Genomic DNA, 21011 nt, shown 5'->3' with positions numbered 1-21011 from the left:
CCGTGTTCCGGGAGCTTTATGTCGATACCCCGGGTCAGAAGTAGCACCTTCAAAGTACTACCACAAAATGCGCGAACATCTCGACACTCTCGTGCCTCCACCCTCGCATTTTCACGGTTTGCCTGCGTCTTCTGTACCACCTGCCATGTCGTCTTGCTCGTTTGTATGGCAACAAGTTGACAAGGTCCATGGTATGATCTAATTACGATGGCTCAAGCCATGACCTCTGGACGCTCGTGTTTCGATCTCGACGTGCACTCAAAGGCACGGTCACAAGGCATAAGTCTAAGGCGGCATCCTGTCTTTCTCTACATCGATTAGGCGAGGACCCAACACAACTGGAATTAATCTCAAAGAAGTGGGAACTAGCTTTGACCAAATATGCACTCGCTAAAGAAGCTGTCATTGCCGACCCTATGGCAGATGTGAAAGACTCTGATGAAGATGATCTGGGAGATCAAAAAGATTATTTCATGAAGTTCCAGTGTAAGGTGATGGGATATAGGCGAGATTTCGACAAGGCTGAAGAATCTTTTCCAGCGCCACCTGCGGCTAACGTTCATGGAATTGGGCACGATGGATCTCCTCAAGCAAGTCTCAATTTACCTCGTCTTGCTGTTAATCCCCCTCAAACTTTACATGAAGACGTGGATTTACATGCTTTTCTAAAATGGAAAGCCACTTGGGACAATTATGCTCGTCTCATGGCACTTCCTATTCGCTCCCAATCCACGCAAATATCCGTACTTTGGCAATGTTGCTTGCCTGGATTTTTTTCGAATAATCGAGCACTCTGTTGGAATCAAGGCCGACACCGGACGAAGTGTTGACGAAGTGATTAATGCAATTACCGTTCACTTTCGCTCTCTCAGGAATCGTCACCTCGATTTAAAAGAATTTTTATCCATTAAGCAAAAAGATGGTCAAGATAATTCTCATATTTGTAACGAAATTAAGGAATATGGGGAATACGCTGATACAAACAATGTCACGGAAGATCAACTCCATATTGGCATTCTCGTCCACGCAATGCAAAGCAAACAAGATAGGGCGAAATTAATGCAGGAGAATCCGAAAACATTTGAAGACGCTAGACAGATGGTATTAGCATGGGAAACTGCTCGACTTGGTGCCAAGCAAATTGCGTCTGAATCTCTGTCTGACTACTGTGTCAATGGCTGCACTGCCTTTACTACTAATCGTAAACTTGACAGTGATGATGGTGACAATCGAAGGAATTCATCAGGAAGATGTTATGCCTGCAATGGACCTCGACATGCAAAGCAAGATTGTCCCACCAAAAATTCGATTTGTGGCTCTTGTGATAGAAGAGGTCATTTCACTTCCTTTTGTCGCACATCTGCTTCTTCCTCTTTAAACCATTTTCGTCACGCCATCAAAGTCGGGAGATATTCTGAGGACCATCTTTTCCAAAAGTGATCCAGAGTTTGACGCAAATAATTATATCGCTTAGAAAGTGATGCCGGACTTCCAAGAACACTCGAAATTTGCAATATCGACCACCCAAAAATTAAATGAGCAGGGGTGATTGGGTCGGAGCTTTCGTCCGAAGGTTGGTAAGTCAATGGGCGTGCATTCATTGTTCCCTCTATATCAGTTAACAGGGTGTTCATCTCGGAATAGGATAATAATGCTCCGCCCAAAACTTTTCTCAGGGGTTCCTTCAGAGTTCGATTGTGTCGTTCCCAGAATGCACCCTGGTGAGGGCTCTTTCGGTTATGAATTTCCACGTAATTCCCCGTTTCGCCAAGAACCGCTGAAGTTGCCCCGAGTCCACTTGCACCTTGTTCACCCTTGCAAAGGCTCTCCTCAGCAGGTCACTTGCTTTAACAAAACTTTTCGCATTATCACTGAATATGGTCGCAGGAACGCCTCTCCGATTGATCATTCTCGTCAAGGCAGCCAAGAACTCCTCCGTACTCATGTCGCATGTAAGTTCGAAATGAACTCCTCTACTTGCTGCACAGGTGAAAACACAAATGTAGGATTTCTTGGATTGTTTACCCTCACCCTTAATCCAAAGAGGTCCCGTAAAATCGAGACCCACATGGGTGAATGCGGGAGAAACAGATACTCTCTCCTTTGGTAGAACGCCCGTTCTCTGTTCCAAGGGTTTTGTTTTATGTTGCTTACACACCAAACATTGTTTCAGGACCTTCCTTACTTCGGTTCGTCCGTGAATAATGTGGTATCGGCCTTTCAACAATCCCAGAGTGGTCTCTTGCGGTGCATGAGCATGATTTTCATGCACGGATTGAATAATCAGTGCAACCACCGGATCGTTATTGGGAAGTATGATGGGTCGCTTTGTTTCCTTTGGCAAATCTGACAGTCTAATTTGATCACCCATAATGAGAAGGGATTTGTCTGGACAGAGCGATGGGTTTGGCGGTAGAAGGTGACTTTCTTTGGAGATACGGCGGCCTTGTTGAAGTTGTTGCAATTCGGGAAAGCAACAGACTTGGATAACCTGAGCAATCCGATTTTCAGCTGCTCGGATTTCTTCCACCACTAACTCCACAGGATCCAAAGGCCTCTCTTGATTAGTTCTTTTTCTCCACCGCATGATTCGTGCCACAATTCTTACCAGCTTGTCGAATGAAGAATACCGAAGGAACATTCCATCATAACTGGGGATGGTCGTCATGAGCGCCAAAGTCTTCGCATCTCTCTCATCATTTACTTCGGTCAGTTGTCCCTCCGACAGGGTAACCAACGAGCTTGGCCACTGCTCTCGTGGTTGAATCAGCCAATCTGGACCTCTCCAATGGAGTGCAGATCCTAGTAGGTGTTGTATAGTCGCCCCCCTCGTAAGAACATCACAGGGATTTTCGTAGCCCGAGCAATGAGCCCACTCCACAATTGCGGACTCGTTATGGATTTCTTGGACCCGGTTCTTCACAAAAGTCTTCCACTCGTGGCTTGGCTTCGTTATCCAAGCCAAGACAATTGAAGAATCCGAAAATTATGTCCTTGTAACCACGCGACTCTCCAGGGCATCACTCACGTACTTCATCAACCGACACAACAGATGGGCAGCCAGAAGTTCCAGTCTAGCAATGGATTTGAACTTGATCGGTGCAACTCTCGTTTTAGCGATCATGAACGTGACTCTGGAGTTTCGGGTGTGATTTGCTATCACAGCATATATGACTGCTCCATAAGCGGATTCACTTGCATCGCCAAACCCCACCAACTGAATTCCTTGTTTTTCAATTGTACTTCCAATCCGAGGTATTTTGATTTCTGACAAAAGAGGGATCTCCTCACACCACTTGATGAAAGCTTGAGCAATCTCTCCCTCAATGACCTCATCCCAAGAAACTCCCAGTATCCATAGCTCTTGGATCATGATTTTTGCTCTGATAACATATGGTGAGAAAAATCCAAATACGTCATAAATTGATGCATGTGTGGCCAGCACCTTCCGCTTCGTCACTAAAATCATGTTTGGATCTAATCTAAGCAGGTTCTGACTGACCTTGCATGCAAACGCATCCTCTCCAATGTCCCACTTCGATCCCAGCGTATTAGTAAGACCTTGACTAGCTTCGCCGTCATTGCCGTCCAAGTCCAGTTCCAGCCCTGGCATTCATCGCTCTTTTGGAATGCTCTGCATAACTTCCTCTGAGTTTGAGGCAAACTTAGTCATTGTCCACCCACCCTCTTCAAAAAGAGACTGAAGTTCTTGGCACAACTTGATCGCCTCTTCTGGGCTTGTTGCTCCGGTCACGACATCGTCCACAAATATATTCTTCTCAGCTTCAGCACAAGCCTTTGGATATCGTGTCCGGTTGCATGGATCATTTAAGTGCAATTTTAGTGAATTCATGGCTAGGAAAGGGCTCGAAGTAATCCCAAACATGACACATGTCATCGCGTAGGTTCGTGGAGGGGTTTCCCTTGACCCATTTCTCCACAAATATAACTGGTATCGTTGATCACTTTTGCGGATGCGAGTTTGACAAAACAGTTTTCTCAAATCTCCTGATAACGCAACCTCGTTAATTCTAAAGCGAATCAATATTTGCACAATGTCGTTCTGGAGTGGGGGGCCAGGTAGGAGTAGATCGTTCAAGGAAACTCCGTTTCTGTCAGGCGAGCTCGCATTGAAAACCACACGCAACGCCGTAGACACACTTCCAGTACGAGCAACTCCATGATGGGGAATAAAGAACACTTCTTCGTTTTTCAAATCCTCAATCTCGGCCCGACTCACTTCTCTTGCATATCCGTTTTCTTCGTATTCCTTCATGGCTTTGCAGTATTGAATTTTAAGCTCCGGGCACTTATCGAAACGTTTTTCTGTGGACTCCAGCAACCGTTTGGCCTGGATATAATTATTTTCCAAACGAACACGATCCTTTTTAAAGGGTAATCCGACTTCGTAATGCCCGTCATCACATCTCTTTAACGATTTTTCAAACAGATCTAACGCAAGTTGGTCTTCTTCGGTATGAACCAATCCTTTGTCCATGATCCCGACGCTCTCCAAGGTCCAGAATTTCTCCATCATGTGATCTAAGGCATCAAGCCCTGGGTTTAATGTTCCATTGAACCATATTTCGGCCCCGGGGTAGTGACCAGCATGCACCTCGAGAACGAATATTCCTCCCCTTGGTTTTTGCACGCGCCTGTAAGGACGGGTCCGAATTTTGTCTCCAATACGACGAGATTCGTCCCCGGTATATGATTGGCATGCTTTATCAATTGCCAGCAGTAATCAGCCCCCAGCAGCACATCAGCTATCACTTCTGATCCGGGAGATTCACTTGGCAAATCGTATTTGTAGAGGCAGGCTAACTCCTCTGAACCCAAATCAATCGGGGGTAGTGGGGAGCAGATCTTGTCAGCCTTAACTACCGCATTGACTTTAATGCTCGAATTTGCACCATCATTGGAAACGAGGTCGAACTGAACCACGTCAGCCTTTCCCTTCGAGACTGTTCCCCCAAGCCCGTGAACCTCCATTGGAATGCTCTCCAGCACCGGGATGCCCACTTGTTCCACAATATTTTTTCTTACATAGGAATGGGCGGCAAAGGAGTCCAAACCAACTCGAATCTTGCAACGGATTGGTCCCACTTGAATCTCGGCATTCATTGTAGGTAGTATTCGTTTTTGATGCACGTGGGACCTCGGACTTGAGGGTGGGTCTAATATTTTCGACGAGGTAGGGAGCGCAGAGGTTTGTGATGTCCTTGATATTTCCTTTGCACCCTCTTCATTTAAAAGTGCATGATGGTTCCGTCCACACCCTTCCACTGAACACACTTGCGGACAATAGCGCCCATGCCCTCCAGGACCAAACCGTAATCCCAGGCATCTCCTGCAAATTTTGACCATCTTTGGGTTAACTCGGAATTCGGTCCATCTTTTCTCAACCTCCATGCAACGGAATTTGGGACAACTGAGCACGGCGTGAGACTGATTGCAGCACGGGCAACCTGTATCTGCTTCAGTTTCAGTTGCTGCCACCAACATCTGGCTTGAAAAAATGCGTAGAGTTGTGCTCGTAGGTGGGGCCTTTTCTCTTTTTTGCTCCTCTCTGACGTCGTTATTGGGTCTCAGGTCGATGGCAGCTTCTCTAGATTCCACCTCTGCAGTCAAGAAGGACAAGAACTGTTTTTTAGTTGCAAACTCATCCCTCTCAATCTCTTGAGCGATTTTAAGTTCCCACTCCTCTCGAACATCCTTGGGGAGCTTGGACTCCATGACGGGGATCAGAAGCATATCGGCCTCTCTCGAACTCTACCAACAGCTTCTTCGTAATATTCAGCAGTAGTACTCATTCCCGCCAGGATTTCGGCTGCAGGTCCTCGCAATGCCTCTATTAAGTACTGCATTTTGTAGAATTTACTCACGTTGGGGTTTAAATGTACCTTGGCTTCGAATGATTCCCAAAAGCAGGGGAAATCGAGCGGGTTTCCGTCGAAGATTGGTGGCCCTAAACCCCGGGGCAAGGGCTCCAGCCCTTGCCTCTTCCTCTTCTCGCTTTCGCATGTGGAAAAGGTATCGGTTGGTCTGGTGTTCGACCTGCTCGCATTCTTCCTCTAGCTCCGCTGCATGCCCTTGGAGCCGGTCTTTCAGTTGGTTCCCCTCCATCCAATACACTTTGCTTTCCGCGAAGCCTCTGAATCTCTCCTCTTGTTTCTTTAGTTTGATCAGATACGTATCAATCCTAATCCGGTCTTGTTCTTCCCTTAACGCTCTCTCCACTTTTTTCATAGCTTCTCTCAACCTTTCCTCAAATTGGCCAAAGGCGTCCGTGATTCGCACTGGATCCAGTCCAACACTCCCCTCAGACCCCAAATCTCTGATTCTTGAGAGAGCCTGCACTTCCAAGCACTCGATTTTCTTTAGTAATAGTTCCTCCCGCTTTTCATTGCTCTTCTGCATTTGATCCATCATCGACTGAAAGCAATTTAGCAACAACACATTGGAACTTGTTGCAACCTGCGTTGTTTTGGTTCCCGTTGTTCGAACTATCTCCATCCAACGTAGCAAGGGGAACACCTGGCGCGACGTCGATATCAGTCTCCGCCTGAGCGGACTCCTCTTGATGTGACACTGGTGAAGTTTCCTCGATAGGATAAATCTCGTCCTCACCCTTGCCCTCGGACACGGTTTCATGATTGTCACCTTGATCATCTGTAGTGATCTCTCCATCAGACTCAGCATTCGAATCCCTGGCTGTCCTCTCCACAATTCGGGACACCAAGACAGCTTTCGTCTTTCCCGAGTCGGACAAACCAAGTTCCAGGCACTTCTCTTTCAGTTCATGGAACGTTTTTCTCATGAGCTGCTTTTCCAATTGTGTTGATGACTCCGAGCTTGTGATTCCTTCCGGAATATTCTCCTTTGACAATGACATTTCGTATCTATTATTGAAGAGTCGTTTTGAAAGGTATTCTGGCTAGCTGCACTAATGATGCCAGAACTTCCGAGACTTAGGTTTGTAACTCCATATTTATTTCCTTTTCGTCCTTCTGGGTTTCAAAACGTTGTCTCGGAAGTTCTGGCATCATTTAGTGCAGCTAGCCAGAATACCTTTCAAAACGTTAGTCTCTTCAAATCAAAATGTCTTCACTAACAGGTTTTCTTCAGTTAAACAAGAATGATCGACCAGAGGCCCCACGGGAATACTCTAGACCAGATCAATGAGCTATTCAATCAGGGGCGCCGGTTCTTACATTCAGGGTCGTCGAATCCGCCTTCCCGATCTTGTGACTAAATTATGAACAACATCGAAAGTATAGTAAAAAGGCATATAGGTGTCTTGACCCTCATAAGTGTACTGCCCCTTATGAGGACAGTTCAAAAAACTAAGGTTGGGCTGTCACCTTTCGGAGACGGCAGCCACCATTTGTTCTCCACCTGTTTCTTCAGCTACAATTGCCATCGCTGCACTTTCTTCGGCTTTCCACCTTGTCAGTGCCAGCGGCGTTTCAATCCCAACTTTTGGCATTGTAATGCACCGCGTGGATATTGGCTTGAGGACCATTTTTGAGTGGAAGTTTATTGTTGCAGATGTTTCCATGCCAATCTTGGGAGCCGATTTTCTGAGGTCTCATGATCTGTTGGTGCATGTCAAAAATAAGCGGCTATTAGAATCTTGCTTTCTCTAGTCTACTTTTCTATTAACCGCTTCGATTCAACAAGACCCTCTGGCTGGAATTTGTCAAATATCTGATGTTGGCCCGTATTTACGGCTGCTGCATTGCTACCCATCCCTGTTAAAACCTATGTTCTCATCAGCTCCGACTTCTCATGATGTCCGCCATTTCATTCAAACCAGTGGTCCGCCGTGTTTTTCACGTGCTCACCGTCTCTCTAAGATGAAGTATGACATCGCCAAATATGAGTTTGATGAGCTTTTGTCTCTTGGTATTATCCAGCCTTCATCGTCATCCTACTTGTCTCCTTTACATATGGTTCCCAAGAGTAATGGGTCTTGGAGACCATGTGGAGATTATTGGTTGCTCAACGACCAAACTGACCACTATCCGTTGCCTCATATCCATGACTTTACTGCCCATTTGTCCGGATCTACCATCTTTGCAAAAATCGATTTGGGATCCTGATGGCAGAAGAGGATTGGCATAAAACAGCTCTAATTACCCCTTTTGGCTTGTTTGCATGTAACAGGATGCCGTTTGGTTTGCGCAATTTGGCTCAGACCTTTCAGGATTTGATCTATGAATCATTCATGGCCTCAAGGGCGTTTTTACTTCTATCGATGATATCCTTGTGGCCTCATCTTCCACATCGGATCACGAGAGGCATCTGCGGGAGTTGTTTTGCCGTCTACAAGGCCTATGATCTCATTGTGAGCAAGGAAAATGCATTTTTGGGGTGAATGGTATTGAGTTTCTTGGCCACAAAATTTCACCTTCAGGAGTGGGGCCCCTTCCAGATTGCGTTTGAGCTATTATTGGTTACTCCCCTCCGTCCGATGTTCAAAGTCTAGAAAAGCTTCTTGGTCTCGTGAATTACTACCACCGCTTCATTCCCCATTGCTCGTCCCTTGTGAGCCCCTTTCGAGACTTGTTAAAACCCAAGACAAAATTTCACCTTCAGGAGTGGGGCCCCTTCCAGATTGCGTTTGAGCTATTATTGGTTACTCCCCTCCGTCCGTAGTTCAAAGTCTAGAAAAGCTTCTTGGTCTCGTGAATTACTACCACCGCTTCATTCCCCATTGCTCGTCCCTTGTGAGCCCCTTTTGAGATTTGTTCAAACCCAGGACCCCTTTTGTGTGGACTCCTGGACATCGGCAAGCTGTGAAGATCTTGAAAGATGCTCTATCCCGTCGCGCTTTGCTTGCTTTCCCCAAATCTGATCTGCCTCTAGCCGTCACCTGTGATGCCTCCAGTTCTGGTTTATGTGCCGTCCTGGAGCAACAGGTTGCTGATGGGTGGGAACCATTGGCGTTTTACTCTCGGGTTTTGTTGAAGGCCGAGATGAAATACAGCGCCTTTGACCGGGAGCTGCTGGCCGTAAAAAACTCCATCCTTCATTTCCGACATTTTGTGGAGGGTACTTCATTCACCGTCTTTACGGATCATCGTCCCCTTGCCTCTGCAATGCATTCCAAAGGCCTGGCTTGGAATGATTGCCAGTCTCGGCATTTCTCTATAATTTCTGAGTACACCACTGATACTAGACATGTTGATGGGAAGTCGAATTATGTGGCTGTCGCTCTCTCTCGGATCAACTCCATCACAGGCTGAGCCATTGATTGGTTAGAGTTTTGGAATGCTCAAACAGCAGACCCCGATGTTCAGGCTCTACTGGGTGCGGTTTCTGGTCTGCAAGTCGAAATGAAAGAAGTTGGTGATGTGACGGTCTTGTGCGATGTTTCTACTGGATCAACTCGGCCCATAGTCCATCGAGCATGGGTCAATCGGATTATTGGCACATTTCATAATCTCAGCCACTCCGGGATACGCCCTACCACTTGGGCCATTCAGGCCGATTTTGTGTGGTTCAACATGAAAAAGGATATTCGTGACTTTGTTAGCTCCTGCATGTCTTGTCAACGTTCGAAAGTTGGCCGTCATACTCGCCATGCTCTACGTGATTTTGATCCTCTGTCTGGTCGATTTGGGCATCTCCATGTTGACATCGTTGGACCTCTTCCACCTTCTTCTAGATTCCGCTACTTGTTCACTATGATGAATCAGTGGACTCGTTGGCCGGAGGTTTATTCCATCAAAGCCATGTCCTGTGGGGACTGTGCCAGTGCCTTGGTTTACTCTTTTCCACGGACCCTGTTCCTCTGGCTTCGGGAACGTTTGTAGCCGACATCCGTTGCAGAATTTCAAAATTTCCTTTTGTGAATCCCCGTCGCAATGGTTCTGTTTCACCATTCTCATCTTTGTCCTTATCTATAGTTGACTTCTTTTTGTTCGTGTTGATGCCTGTACCCCTCCTCTAACTCCACCTTATGTGGGACCTTATAAGATTATCGAACGTCACTCTGACTATTTCCTGCTGGATCTGAATGGGAGGATCGACACCGTGATGGTTGACAGGTTAAAGCCAGCTTTTCGGTCTGTTGATCCCCTTCCAGGCATCTCGGAGCCTCGGGTGTCTAGGCGAGGACGCCTGATTTATGACCAATTTCGTCGGTAACTTATATTTGCTGTTGTTTCTTTCTGTTATTGTTTTCATTCGGGAAATAAACTTCCCCTGGGGAGGGGGTGTGGTGTGGCGACTAGCTGATGCTGACGCTGGCAAGTCCCTCATTACGTTCTATGAACTGACCGTGTACACATGCCACAGTTGAAATTATGGGGTCTGCCTTCACTGGAGCAGAGGAGAATTAATAGCGACCTGGTCAACTTTTTCAAGGTACAATGTTAGCACCGTTATCAAGAATGTGTATTCTTTTTTTTGCATTTGGGTGCTAGGGTCGGAGGGATGAGCCTCTCCCGGCCAGCAAAGCCAGCCATCACATCGTCCTTTTACATTTTTCTGACAAGCAGTGTCGTGTCCTTATCAGTTTGGTTCACCGTCTGTGGGCAAGGTTAGCATCTAAAAGTTTCCCCGAGAAAGATCAGGGAGGAGATTCGAACTGGGGACCTCTCTCGTATTACGGATGGCCAATGACGTGTAGGAAAGGATCCCCAGATGTGTTGTGGAGCGAGAGGTTCATAAACCTTTGGCAAAATCGTCTTCCTAGCCGAATTCCCTCTTCGTGCGGACTTTGGATCCGTGGAACGCTCTTCCCCTGACTACTAGTATGGCTCGAACTGTCTCGTTCTTCAAGAAGTTGCTTGGCACGAAAAAATCATAACCTGCCAGTTATACTATTCAATATGTTTTCCTTTATTCCTGCCTTAAATGTCCATTACTTGTGCCTAGTGCTTCATTTACCTTGAACTGTTGCAGTGACCTGATATTTTGCGTCAGATGCTGGTGCTTGGCCGCTGGGTGAACACTTTCCGTCTTTTTCTTCCTCATCATCCTCAAATGGGTGATTTTTTGGCTTTCCTCTTTTCAATTTACCTTCATGCCTATTCCCATTTATTATTCATTAGATTTTCGAGTGGCATCAACAATAACCAATTTGGATCGGATTGAAAGCAGACCATGCCATTCAAGAGTTGGAGCAGCGCTGTTGCTTGGCTTGCCATTTGATTTTTGGGGTCCCAATTGAGGGATAGTTCCGCTTTGTTGTCACAACCAACAATAAATATTACCTCAACCTCTGGAATGACCACAGGTTCGGCCATTTAAGCTATTAAATCATCAGCTCATGCTGTAATCAAATACTTCAGAGAAGCTTGGAATTGGCAAGCCTGGAACTGAACCAGAATTAGCAAATTGGAGAGTGGATGCTCCACCAATACGGTACACCAGCAAGCCTTTGACTTTTTGGTCGATTATGGCTTGTTTAGGCAACATTCACGAACCAAACGAACAAGAGACTTGAAGAATGAATCAGTGGACACCCAATGCTCTGCCAAAAATGCGCCAACCATNGTGGACACCCAATGCTCTGCCAAAAATGCGCCAACCATTGAGGGGTGGCTAAAAAGAGGGGAGGAAAATTCAAAGAAAATCACGAATCCTACCAAAGTACGAACCTTTTGTACTGAGCATCATCTCCAGTCTTGCGCTCTTGAGCCGGTAGAGGGTGATTCCGACAGTCAATTGGCTTTTTGCGTCTTCATCTTTTTATGAGCGCTTTAAGGCTCGTATTGGCCCGTTGCTGGGTTACTAAACCCTGAGATAAATCGTTAGCGAGATGGGTGTGGCGCCCTCCACTGTACTCGGTATTTGACAGTTGTATCCATTTTCTCCTTTTCCTCTCAACCTAGAGTGTACTCTTTTTACAGTTCCACAGCTGCCATAAGTGGTCAAATCAATAGACAATGCAAGCTAAGTAAAGATTTTTTCCGACCGCGCGGTATTTTAAATGATTCAACATACTTATCTGGGCTACTTTGAAACATGTGGTTTTTTACGAAAGTTTTTTCCTTTTATTTCTTTGGCAAAGAAAACCATATTTAGATACCTTGGCATTTGAACAATCACTTAACCAGATATTATAATCACCGTGTTCAGCTAGCACTGAAAACAATGATCGGTCAACTACGTATGTAATGAAACGTTCTGTGGTTCGATTTTTATTCACTACCAAATGACAAGGTTTATTGAACACATAGAAAAAGTTGGTCAGTCAATTTGGAAATCTCTGGAACGAAGGCTAATGTATTGCGTAAATGTATTCGGTTATCTCAACGATCCTCCAATAGTTTCAGAGACGTCATGCTTGTGACATCCATGATCTATATAAATGGAGTAAATCTAAGGGTAAATATGTTCTCACCAATTTCGATACAGATTTCAGAGTTTTCACGATATCCAATGTTAATTACTGAACAAACTCTCAAGGAACCCACATTGACTAGATGGATTTCATGTATGTCATGTATCAAGATCGGCAAACGGTCTAAATAAAAAAGAATGAGATAACACGCAATATGAGAAAGATGCTTCTTGTTGCATGTCATAATCATCAGGGATGGAGAAAATATTTGATCCTCTCAGGCAAAATATTATATCTTTCTGTCTTAAAAAAGAGTCCAAATATAATATTTTTGTCTCCAAAAATTGCAAATATTACATCATATTTGGCAAATGCAAGTATCAATATCTCATATTTATTCCTTCCTCGTTCTTTGAATGCAGCCATATGTTGAAACATTGAAAAGCAAATGTTTTCAGGAAGCTATTCTTTGTCACAAATTGCTCCTAAAAATCCTTATAGAGGTTGATGCTGCTCTCACTATTTCGTGGTCATACAATATCATCAAAAGTGGGAAGTTAACGATTAAGAAAGCTAGTTTTGAAATAACGGATTAACAATCAACCAAGTTCACTTTTTAGCCATTGATGCCCATCGCTGATTCCATGTAACCTTAAACAAACATAAGGCTCTCTTCTGAAGTGATCTTTCTTAGAATAAGTCATGAAATCATCTATTTCTAGCTCCGCACTTGGAATGACACTAGATCTTTTGCTGAACTTTGAGTTTACAACTGGCTCTGTTGTTTCAAGCAGAGGATCTAGAAATAGATTTGAATATAAGCATGGTGGAAAAAGAGAGGTAATGTTTATACAAACACCCTCAGTTCACATAGTGTTGCACTATCATGAGAAAAACGAGGTTCTCTTGCTAAATGGCTCATGAAATAACGGAGACATCCACACTTGGCTTGTGTGTTATTTGATTGCCATATCCCAAATCTTCTGTTTCGCATTGATTTACAACAATTCCTGGATGTCCTCGGTGCAAATTGCGTTTGTCGAAACTCGGCAGCATTCTTTTGGTTATTATTTATTGTTGTATTATTTATTTATTTATTTATTTATTGGTTATTTGGTTTTGGTTATTGGTATTAGTGTTGTGGCAATTCGGGCAAGTTTTCTGACGTTTGCCGGACTCAAGTCATCTGAGACATCCTCCATATGGTTTCCCTTAAACGATTTCAGATACATCGAAAAAGGCAAAACTGGTATTACATTTTTAAACAAAAGAGGAAAAACATTGTAAAGAAAAATATATTTTCTCCACGTATTGTTGCACTTTTCGTGGCTCCCTTGGGCCTTTTCTTTTGGATATTGAACTTTAGATCTCTACATCTAATCTAAAAAACCGGGCATATTTTGTTCATGTGAGTATTTCAGAACTAGATGGAAAAGCATATCAATAGAGAACTTTCAATTTTTTTATGTCTTGCTTCGATATAATTCGAATTTCTGTGTTCCAATGGGGCTGCTATGTCAAAGTTCATGAGCAAGGATAAAGTTAAGTTTATGCTAGTGCAAGTATACATTTAACAATTTAAAGGTCTCTCTGGCTAACGACATGTCCACTTTGGACAAGCTATTTTTTGGCCATAATTACCAATCGAAATGAGAATTTTGACGCTGCAACGTATCTGATGAGTGTTTTCTTGGTTGAATTATGCCGGTTTTTTTCCCTTACAGTTCATGGACGAGCTACGGACCATCGGGAAATGCTCCTTCATCCTGTATCTACCCTTTTACCTCGTGATTGACCAGTCCAAAGCTTGGATGGAGAGACCTTTCACACAGATTTCNAAATGAGAATTTTGACGCTGCAACGTATCTGATGAGTGTTTTCTTGGTTGAATTATGCCGGTTTTTTTCCCTTACAGTTCATGGACGAGCTACGACCATGCGGAAATGCTCCTTCATCCTGTTCCTACTCCTTTGCTGGTCAGAACCTCCTCAAAACGAACCTTGAGTACTCAAACTGAGGTTATGTCCAAACAACTCTAATTTCACAGCATAGTAGAGGTTGGCAAACTAGTTATCACTTCTTATACGTATCGCGTGTTATTTTTGGCCCTTCAGTGTTGTTATCACGCAGGACCAATGAAGATTAAGAACCAGACCAGTTTATCATTGAAAACTATGCATTGATATTCATAGTAATCATGTATAATTAAGAGAAACAAGAGGTTGAGCATTATCTATCTGAAAACTGAGGAGAATACTTTTTAGAACTGACGGCCTGTTGCTTTTCTTCTCTGCTTATGTGCTCAATAACGCATCATGTACTTTGACGAGTTTTCTTGTAACCAAAAAGGCCTTGTTATCATTTTGATAATAAACATTCATGTTTTGGAGCTCGCTCAGGCTGGCCAGGTTTTCTTCAGCCAGCGATGCTGACTCATGCAAAATCGAAACTAAAAAAAAAGGTAATTGGAATTCGAAAATGCTTGAACATTGCTCCTTTTTTAAGAAATGCACAATATTCATGGTGCTCGTAAAGGATTTCAGTTTCACAATTTAATTTTATTTGGCACTCTTTGACTGGGTATGTTCAGGCAATATTTTGAAAATTAAACCTTTTGAAAAAAACATTGAAAAGCACAAAAATCTGAAGAAAACCCTCGCAGTAAAAATTGATGCAGTTGTGGTGTTTTGATATTCTCCTAATTTTGAACCCTGAGACTTAGAAGGGGACACCAAAAAGTGGCAAGTTTTATTTGACCAAAAATGTATTTTCAGGATTTGATCAAGGGTTTCTTTATACAAAATTATAATTGTTGTCATCGCGAAAAACTGTTCATCTTGGGTGATCATGTAAATAAGACAAATTGTTTTTGCATCGTGCATCATATTTCAAAGAAGACATCGGCATGCGTTACAATAAGTTTCTTTATCCATAGAGCTGAATTGTTGAATGTATTTTTAAAATGTGTTGTTATTTTTGAATTTTGGGATTTGGTTTACCTTAATTATGGGGGGGGAATACTTTTTGGAATACAATGAAACTAACCAAAATATTAATGATTATTTGAATATTACAGTGAAATTAACACATAATTACATTTAATTAAGGATTGGTACTTCGTCCTTATACATGCACTGACCATTTTAATCAATTTTTTTATTTGTGTTAGCCAGCCCAAAATCTTTTTGTGTGCTAAAAGTCTGGTTACAAACAGAAATTTGGCTAAATCTCCCTTTGAATTGAGAAGCAATTAGAATAAATCATTTTGCTTGCGTAATGTAAAGTTAGCATTCCAATGGAAATCACTTTTTGGAACATTGTTAACACCTCCAAATGCAGTTCCTTGTGAGATTTTTTTGCTTTTCTTTCTTTTTGGTTATTTTTTCAGTGAAATAATGCTAGGAAAACACTAAAATGCTTGAAAAGATTTCACAATGCTTGGACCATGTAAATAATGCTAGTTTGCTGCTAAAAACCAGACCAATGCTGACTTAAAAAATCCAATGCTAGCGGCTTTGAAATATGGCTAATTTTAAAAAAATCAGCATCGAAAAATACTACCTGGCCAGCCTGAGCTCGCTGAGAATAGACGCATTTTAGTTTGCTCTTTTTCTTATCTCTTAAGAAATTTCGAACCACGGTGTGACTTCTTCTGTTGGTGCTTGGTTGCTGTGCACGTGCCGTTTTCGTCGTGCTTGTGTGTGGGTGAAAAAATGGGAATTACCATTTATTCACTCAATTAGATTTGTTTTTTCACGGCTCTTTGGGAAGACGTAATTACTTTAAAACCTAATAAGTTTATTGCTCTTTTATAATTATGTTTAGCTTTAGCAGTTTCTCTCTGATGTTGTATTGTAGTATATTTAGTTTCGAATCGTTATGTGTGAAGTTCGTAGGTCTTTGGTTTAATATTATGGGTCCATAAAAGACAGGATCAGACCAGGGTGCTGCTTGAACAACAAGCTCACCCAGTAGTTGAGAAGTGGACTGATTTGACCAATGTAGAGGTTGAAATAGTAGCTCCTCTTGAAGTAGAGCAGGAAAGGACGGCTGGAGAGCAAACAGTTTGTCCTGTTTATCAGAAGCAGCCTTGTCCTGATGAAGGAAAATTCTGTTATTTTGACCACCATAAATGATGCATAAAGCTTCTCAAGTTCGGCTTTAAGAATTATAATATGAAGAGGGGATGTTCGAAGGTAGATTGTCCTTTATCCACCTGTACATGTACACTCCGTGTGACTTACGACGTGCTTCAACGTACGGTAAACCTCTGTCCATGAAGAAGAGACGCAAATGAAGGTGAGAAAAGCTCCATTTCATCGTTTTAGAGCTGACCCTATTCCTAAACCTAATCCGAAACAGATGTTTGCTCATACTCATAAAAAGACGAAAGATAAGGTGCTCAATTTCAATCACACCAGAAAACATATAGTCGAACCCAAAAGAGCACTTTCGAAAATTTTAGGCGAGATTAAAGAAAAAATGTTTTAATTTTTTGGGACACCCAAAAGAAATAACGTGTTTTCAGGTTTTCTTCCAGGACAGGGAAAGCCAGAATGGAACGGCTGCTTAGGTAATCTTACACACAATCGTTTTGGGAAGAAAAGTGATAAGAATAAAAAGATATAGCAAATAACCTTCATCGGGAAAGGTGCTTAATTTACCGTTAAAGGCTTCACTGTAGTCTCGCAGATCTGCGTGTATATGTATTTGTGTGTTCTGATTTGTAGTAGAAGTAAGAACACATGTACACGAATATAGCTTGCTTATAAACTGTCCAATTGATTGAAGCCAATATTCAGAACGTATACGCGAGCCAACCTGCTCACTCACATCCCATCTAAGCCCTCAAGATCTCCCCAGTTCATCAACCCAACCTTTGAGCATTTCCAGTAAGTTCCTCTTCTATTTGAGTTTTTACCTATTTCTAATTTTGCCAGAAAAACTGCAGAAATAAGCTCCAACTTAGTTGAACCTAGATTCGCTCTAACTTACCAGCTAGTTCAGAAAAAAATAAAAGTAGGCTAAAAAGAGCAAAGATTTAATGATGAACTAAGGTCTCGTAAGGGTTTATCGAATTTCACACTAATACCAAAATCGGGCTAGATTGACGATTCAAAGAGAAAACTATTTTCATTACCCCACATTTTTCACACCTCTGGCAATTGAAATTAATATTTTGGTCCATGCCCTCCTTGTTTACTCGTCATGCTCGTAAACTCCAACTCCAAATATGCAATACAAATACATAGACGAATTATAACTTTTCTTTCTAATAGTGCTGCGGATTGGATTCCCCGTAGAAGTTAGAAAAGCCCGTGAGAAACCACACCAAAAAATAAAGATTGAAAAATATTGGGGTGATCTTGAAAAAGATCTGGGAATGCAACTCGATAGCAAACTCAAGTGGCACTATCACATTGAGAGTGCAGCAAACAAAATTCGAAAAATTATTTTCAGTCTGAACAGAATTCGCAAGTCAGTGCCGAAAACTGTAAAGAAACAACTTTATAATGGACTTATCTGAAGTGTCTTGGAGTACGGTATTGAATTTTACGGCCAATGTACGAAACTGAAGATCTTGTCCATGCTCCAGAAAAGAGCTATACGAGCTAGATAAATAATGCGAGGTGGTTTTCTCACACTGAATTTTTGTTTCATGGGTCCATGCTCCTAAAATTTCAAGATTTGCGCACGCTTAAAATCGTTCAAGTGATGAGGCAGTTGTGTTGCAAGAACTTCCACCATGTATCAGTATTTTCAAATGGAAAAATAATAAAATAATCCTCGGCTTGGCGGTTGGAGATCAATAAGAGATTATCTCTTACAGAAGTACTCTATTGCTCATGAAATTTTTTATGTATCAAGATGCTAACCCAAAGGTTAAATGCAGACATTATCATATCATGATCAAAGTGTTCCTGAAATAAATCCATCTATCTATATAGCTACAATAAAGAACTTTGGCTTATAAAATGACAATCAAGGTAAAGTCAATTGTGAACATCAAGAACGGAGTAAAACCCAAATCCCAAAATACAGTAAATAGACGAATTATAACTTTTCATTTTAATAGTGCTGGGGATTAGATTCCCTGAAGCGGTTAAGAAATGCATAAAAAGACAAATAAAAACATAAAGTTTGAAAAAACAAACCAATTCTGGCGAATCTGAACTTGAATCCTTTTTGGAAAGGCTCGAGCCAATTTCTCCAAATTCACTCGTTTATACATTGCTAATCTGTATCGTTTTCCAACTTAATTTCATTGCAGAATCAACATGAAGATTGCAACGACATGTCTTTTGGTCACTTTATTGATTTTTATCCAAGGACAAGTTGGTAAATCCCATTTCGCCACCTTTCATCAAGGAACTGACTCGTTAAAGAGTGATACCCCAAGAGGTAAGTGCAATTCCGTTGGTATAGGTACGAAAAGTAATGGTGTGATTGTTGTCAGTGACCAGCCGGTTCCACGTGACCTTGATTTTTTTGTCAAATTTAATTTGTCACATTTATCTGGACTTCCATCTGGCTTCCCGTCCAAATGGGTCGGAACAGTTCAGAGTCCAATTGTCAGAGGATACAAATGAAATCATTGATCAATGTAGCCGAGCCACAATTTGAACTCATTGTGTTTTATTATAAATTAAAGAACCACGGAGAAGGAATCGCCGCCTTTTTAAAAACATAAAGAATCAGGAGAAACGTGAAAGGGAACCGATTGGTGCTCAAGTTTATTCACAAGTTTGTGCCTCTTTTTAGACATCATGGATGCCTCATTGATGATTATTAAAGGTGAAAAGCGTTGGAATCACAAAAGAAGAATGAAGTTTATCCGTCAAATTTCATGGAACTAAAGATCAATGACCGATTATTGATCTTTCTTCGTCTTTTTTAACATTTTCCAGTCTCCGTCGACGAACTGAATGATCATTTGGAATTCGATGAGGGTTCCGGAATAATGGAACGATGTTAAATGTGCCAGAATGTCCCGGAAATGGCTATCTAATGTTTACCATTTCCCTGCCGAATCCGAGAGGATGTTACATTTTCCAGACCACTGGATTCAACATGAATGGATATACGAATAGTTCAGGTGCTTTTCGATACCATTGCGCTTACACCATTCAGATACTTTGTTCTTGTTTCAAAGTTTTTGCTTGCACACATAGCCTTTAAGGATGGCTCTTAGATTTCAGTGTGTAGGATAATGTCTAAATGGAAATCGGGCCCACGATGAAAATGTTGATTTGTGACGGCTTTGTTGTCAAATTTCCCCGTAGATTTTTGATATTGGGTCACTTTGACGAGCTCTTCAAATTGGAAACCCCAATTCAAACCAATTCATTCTGAAGTTTTTTTTAATCAATTGCAATTCCTGCCAAGGTATTGAGCTCAGAATAATGGTCTCCGTTTGAAAAGATTGAAAGTAAATGCGTAGATCCAAAACAATCACATTTTCAGATCATTTTGAAACTCTTTCGATGGAGAACACATGAAATTGCATTCCCTTAATGATGAAACGCTTAATTATGTATTGTTTTTCTATTTCGCTTCCATTTCAATTATGTCATTTCAGTTTGGGGCTAATGTAAATGGAACAGTGACCATTAAAGAAAAAGATTTTCAGTTCCAAGAACCGGACAGTGGTGGAAGATGCGTTGATTATTTATTAGTTTTTGGTGTCAACGATCAACAACAAGAAAACGACAATAGTGACTCCGATGACCGAGATGCGCGTACAAATATCGTGAAATATTGTGGCACGATTACAGGAGACAAGATCCGCGATTTCTCTAACTCTCAGCTTGACATTCAATTTGGCGCCGACCACACAGAGAACGGCAACGGAGCCGAGATTGTTATCTGCATTGATTAAAAGAGTTGGGGGTCAAAAGCCCGATTCAATGTATTGACCACTTTATGAACTTTTAAGTGATTATTGGTTTATTGGTTTTTCTTTTAATTTGACCGACTTCATCATTTCGAAAATGCATTAATAAATCCTTGGAAGGTCCTGTTTGGTATTCATGTGAGCGAGCTTTGTGTAAAAATAAAGAACAGAGAATCATTTCAAGAACATAATTCCAGCCTTTTTGGTCTTTTGGTCTTGTTCAAAACTAAAAATGACGAAGGAGTTGGGGTTCATTTTAAAAGGCCCATCGAAAGACTGCTTCATACACTGCATTTATAACAAAAGAGATTCTTTCACTCGAAGCGTGGGCTGACCTCTGTTAATTACTCTATTAATGTAATTAAGTACAATTACGAGTACATTTTTTTTTGTTTTTTTTGTTTGGGGTGGTCTAGGGTCGGAGGGGTGAACCTCGCCCGGCAAGCCAAGCCAGTCATCACATCGTCCCCTTCCAAATTCCAAAGCCCCATTACGCTGCACGAAAAAGGTTTACGTTCTGCACTTCAGAGGGCGCCTTGTGAGTCGATCTCCAGCAAATAAAAGGCCAATTTGGCCGATTCCCCTTTATTGAATTATAATGCTTATGTGTTGTTTATGGCAAATTATTTCAAAATTATATATACAATATAAGTAGTGGCATGGGTCACATAATGTCCGGGAATGAAATCGCTTTTATGGCACGTCAGCAGTTGTTTATTTAGCAATCTACCGTCTTGTTTGGGGTGTCTGACGTTGCAAATAAGGGCTCTTATTAGGCAGGAGGTTCGTGTCCGGTATCAGAATTGGTTCTCCATCTGT

General features: G+C 42.1%; 1 protein-coding gene and 1 long non-coding RNA gene across 2 annotated transcripts; one reads left to right on the top strand and one right to left on the bottom strand.

Moving 5' to 3' along the window:
* Positions 1-2986: 2986 nt before the first annotated feature.
* Positions 2987-5124, bottom strand: LOC131891295 (uncharacterized). Its single transcript, XM_059240822.1, has 3 exons — positions 4736-5124; positions 4053-4655; positions 2987-3383 (listed from the first exon to the last, which is right to left on the bottom strand). Exons 1-3 carry the CDS (start codon positions 5122-5124, stop codon positions 2987-2989), a joined length of 1389 nt encoding a protein of 462 aa, XP_059096805.1.
* An 11907-nt stretch (positions 5125-17031) lies between these two features.
* Positions 17032-20315, top strand: LOC131892200 (uncharacterized). Its single transcript, XR_009374532.1, has 3 exons — positions 17032-17190; positions 18570-18700; positions 19207-20315. It is a non-coding gene; the product is annotated as an uncharacterized LOC131892200 (long non-coding RNA).
* The last annotated feature ends 696 nt before the right edge of the window (positions 20316-21011 follow it).

This window comes from Tigriopus californicus, chromosome 12, assembly GCF_007210705.1.
Source record: "Tigriopus californicus strain San Diego chromosome 12, Tcal_SD_v2.1, whole genome shotgun sequence".
NCBI classification, from domain to species: Eukaryota; Metazoa; Arthropoda; class Copepoda; order Harpacticoida; family Harpacticidae; genus Tigriopus; species Tigriopus californicus.
Note: the sequence above shows the minus strand (reverse complement) of the source record. Positions and strands in the feature narration are given on the sequence as shown.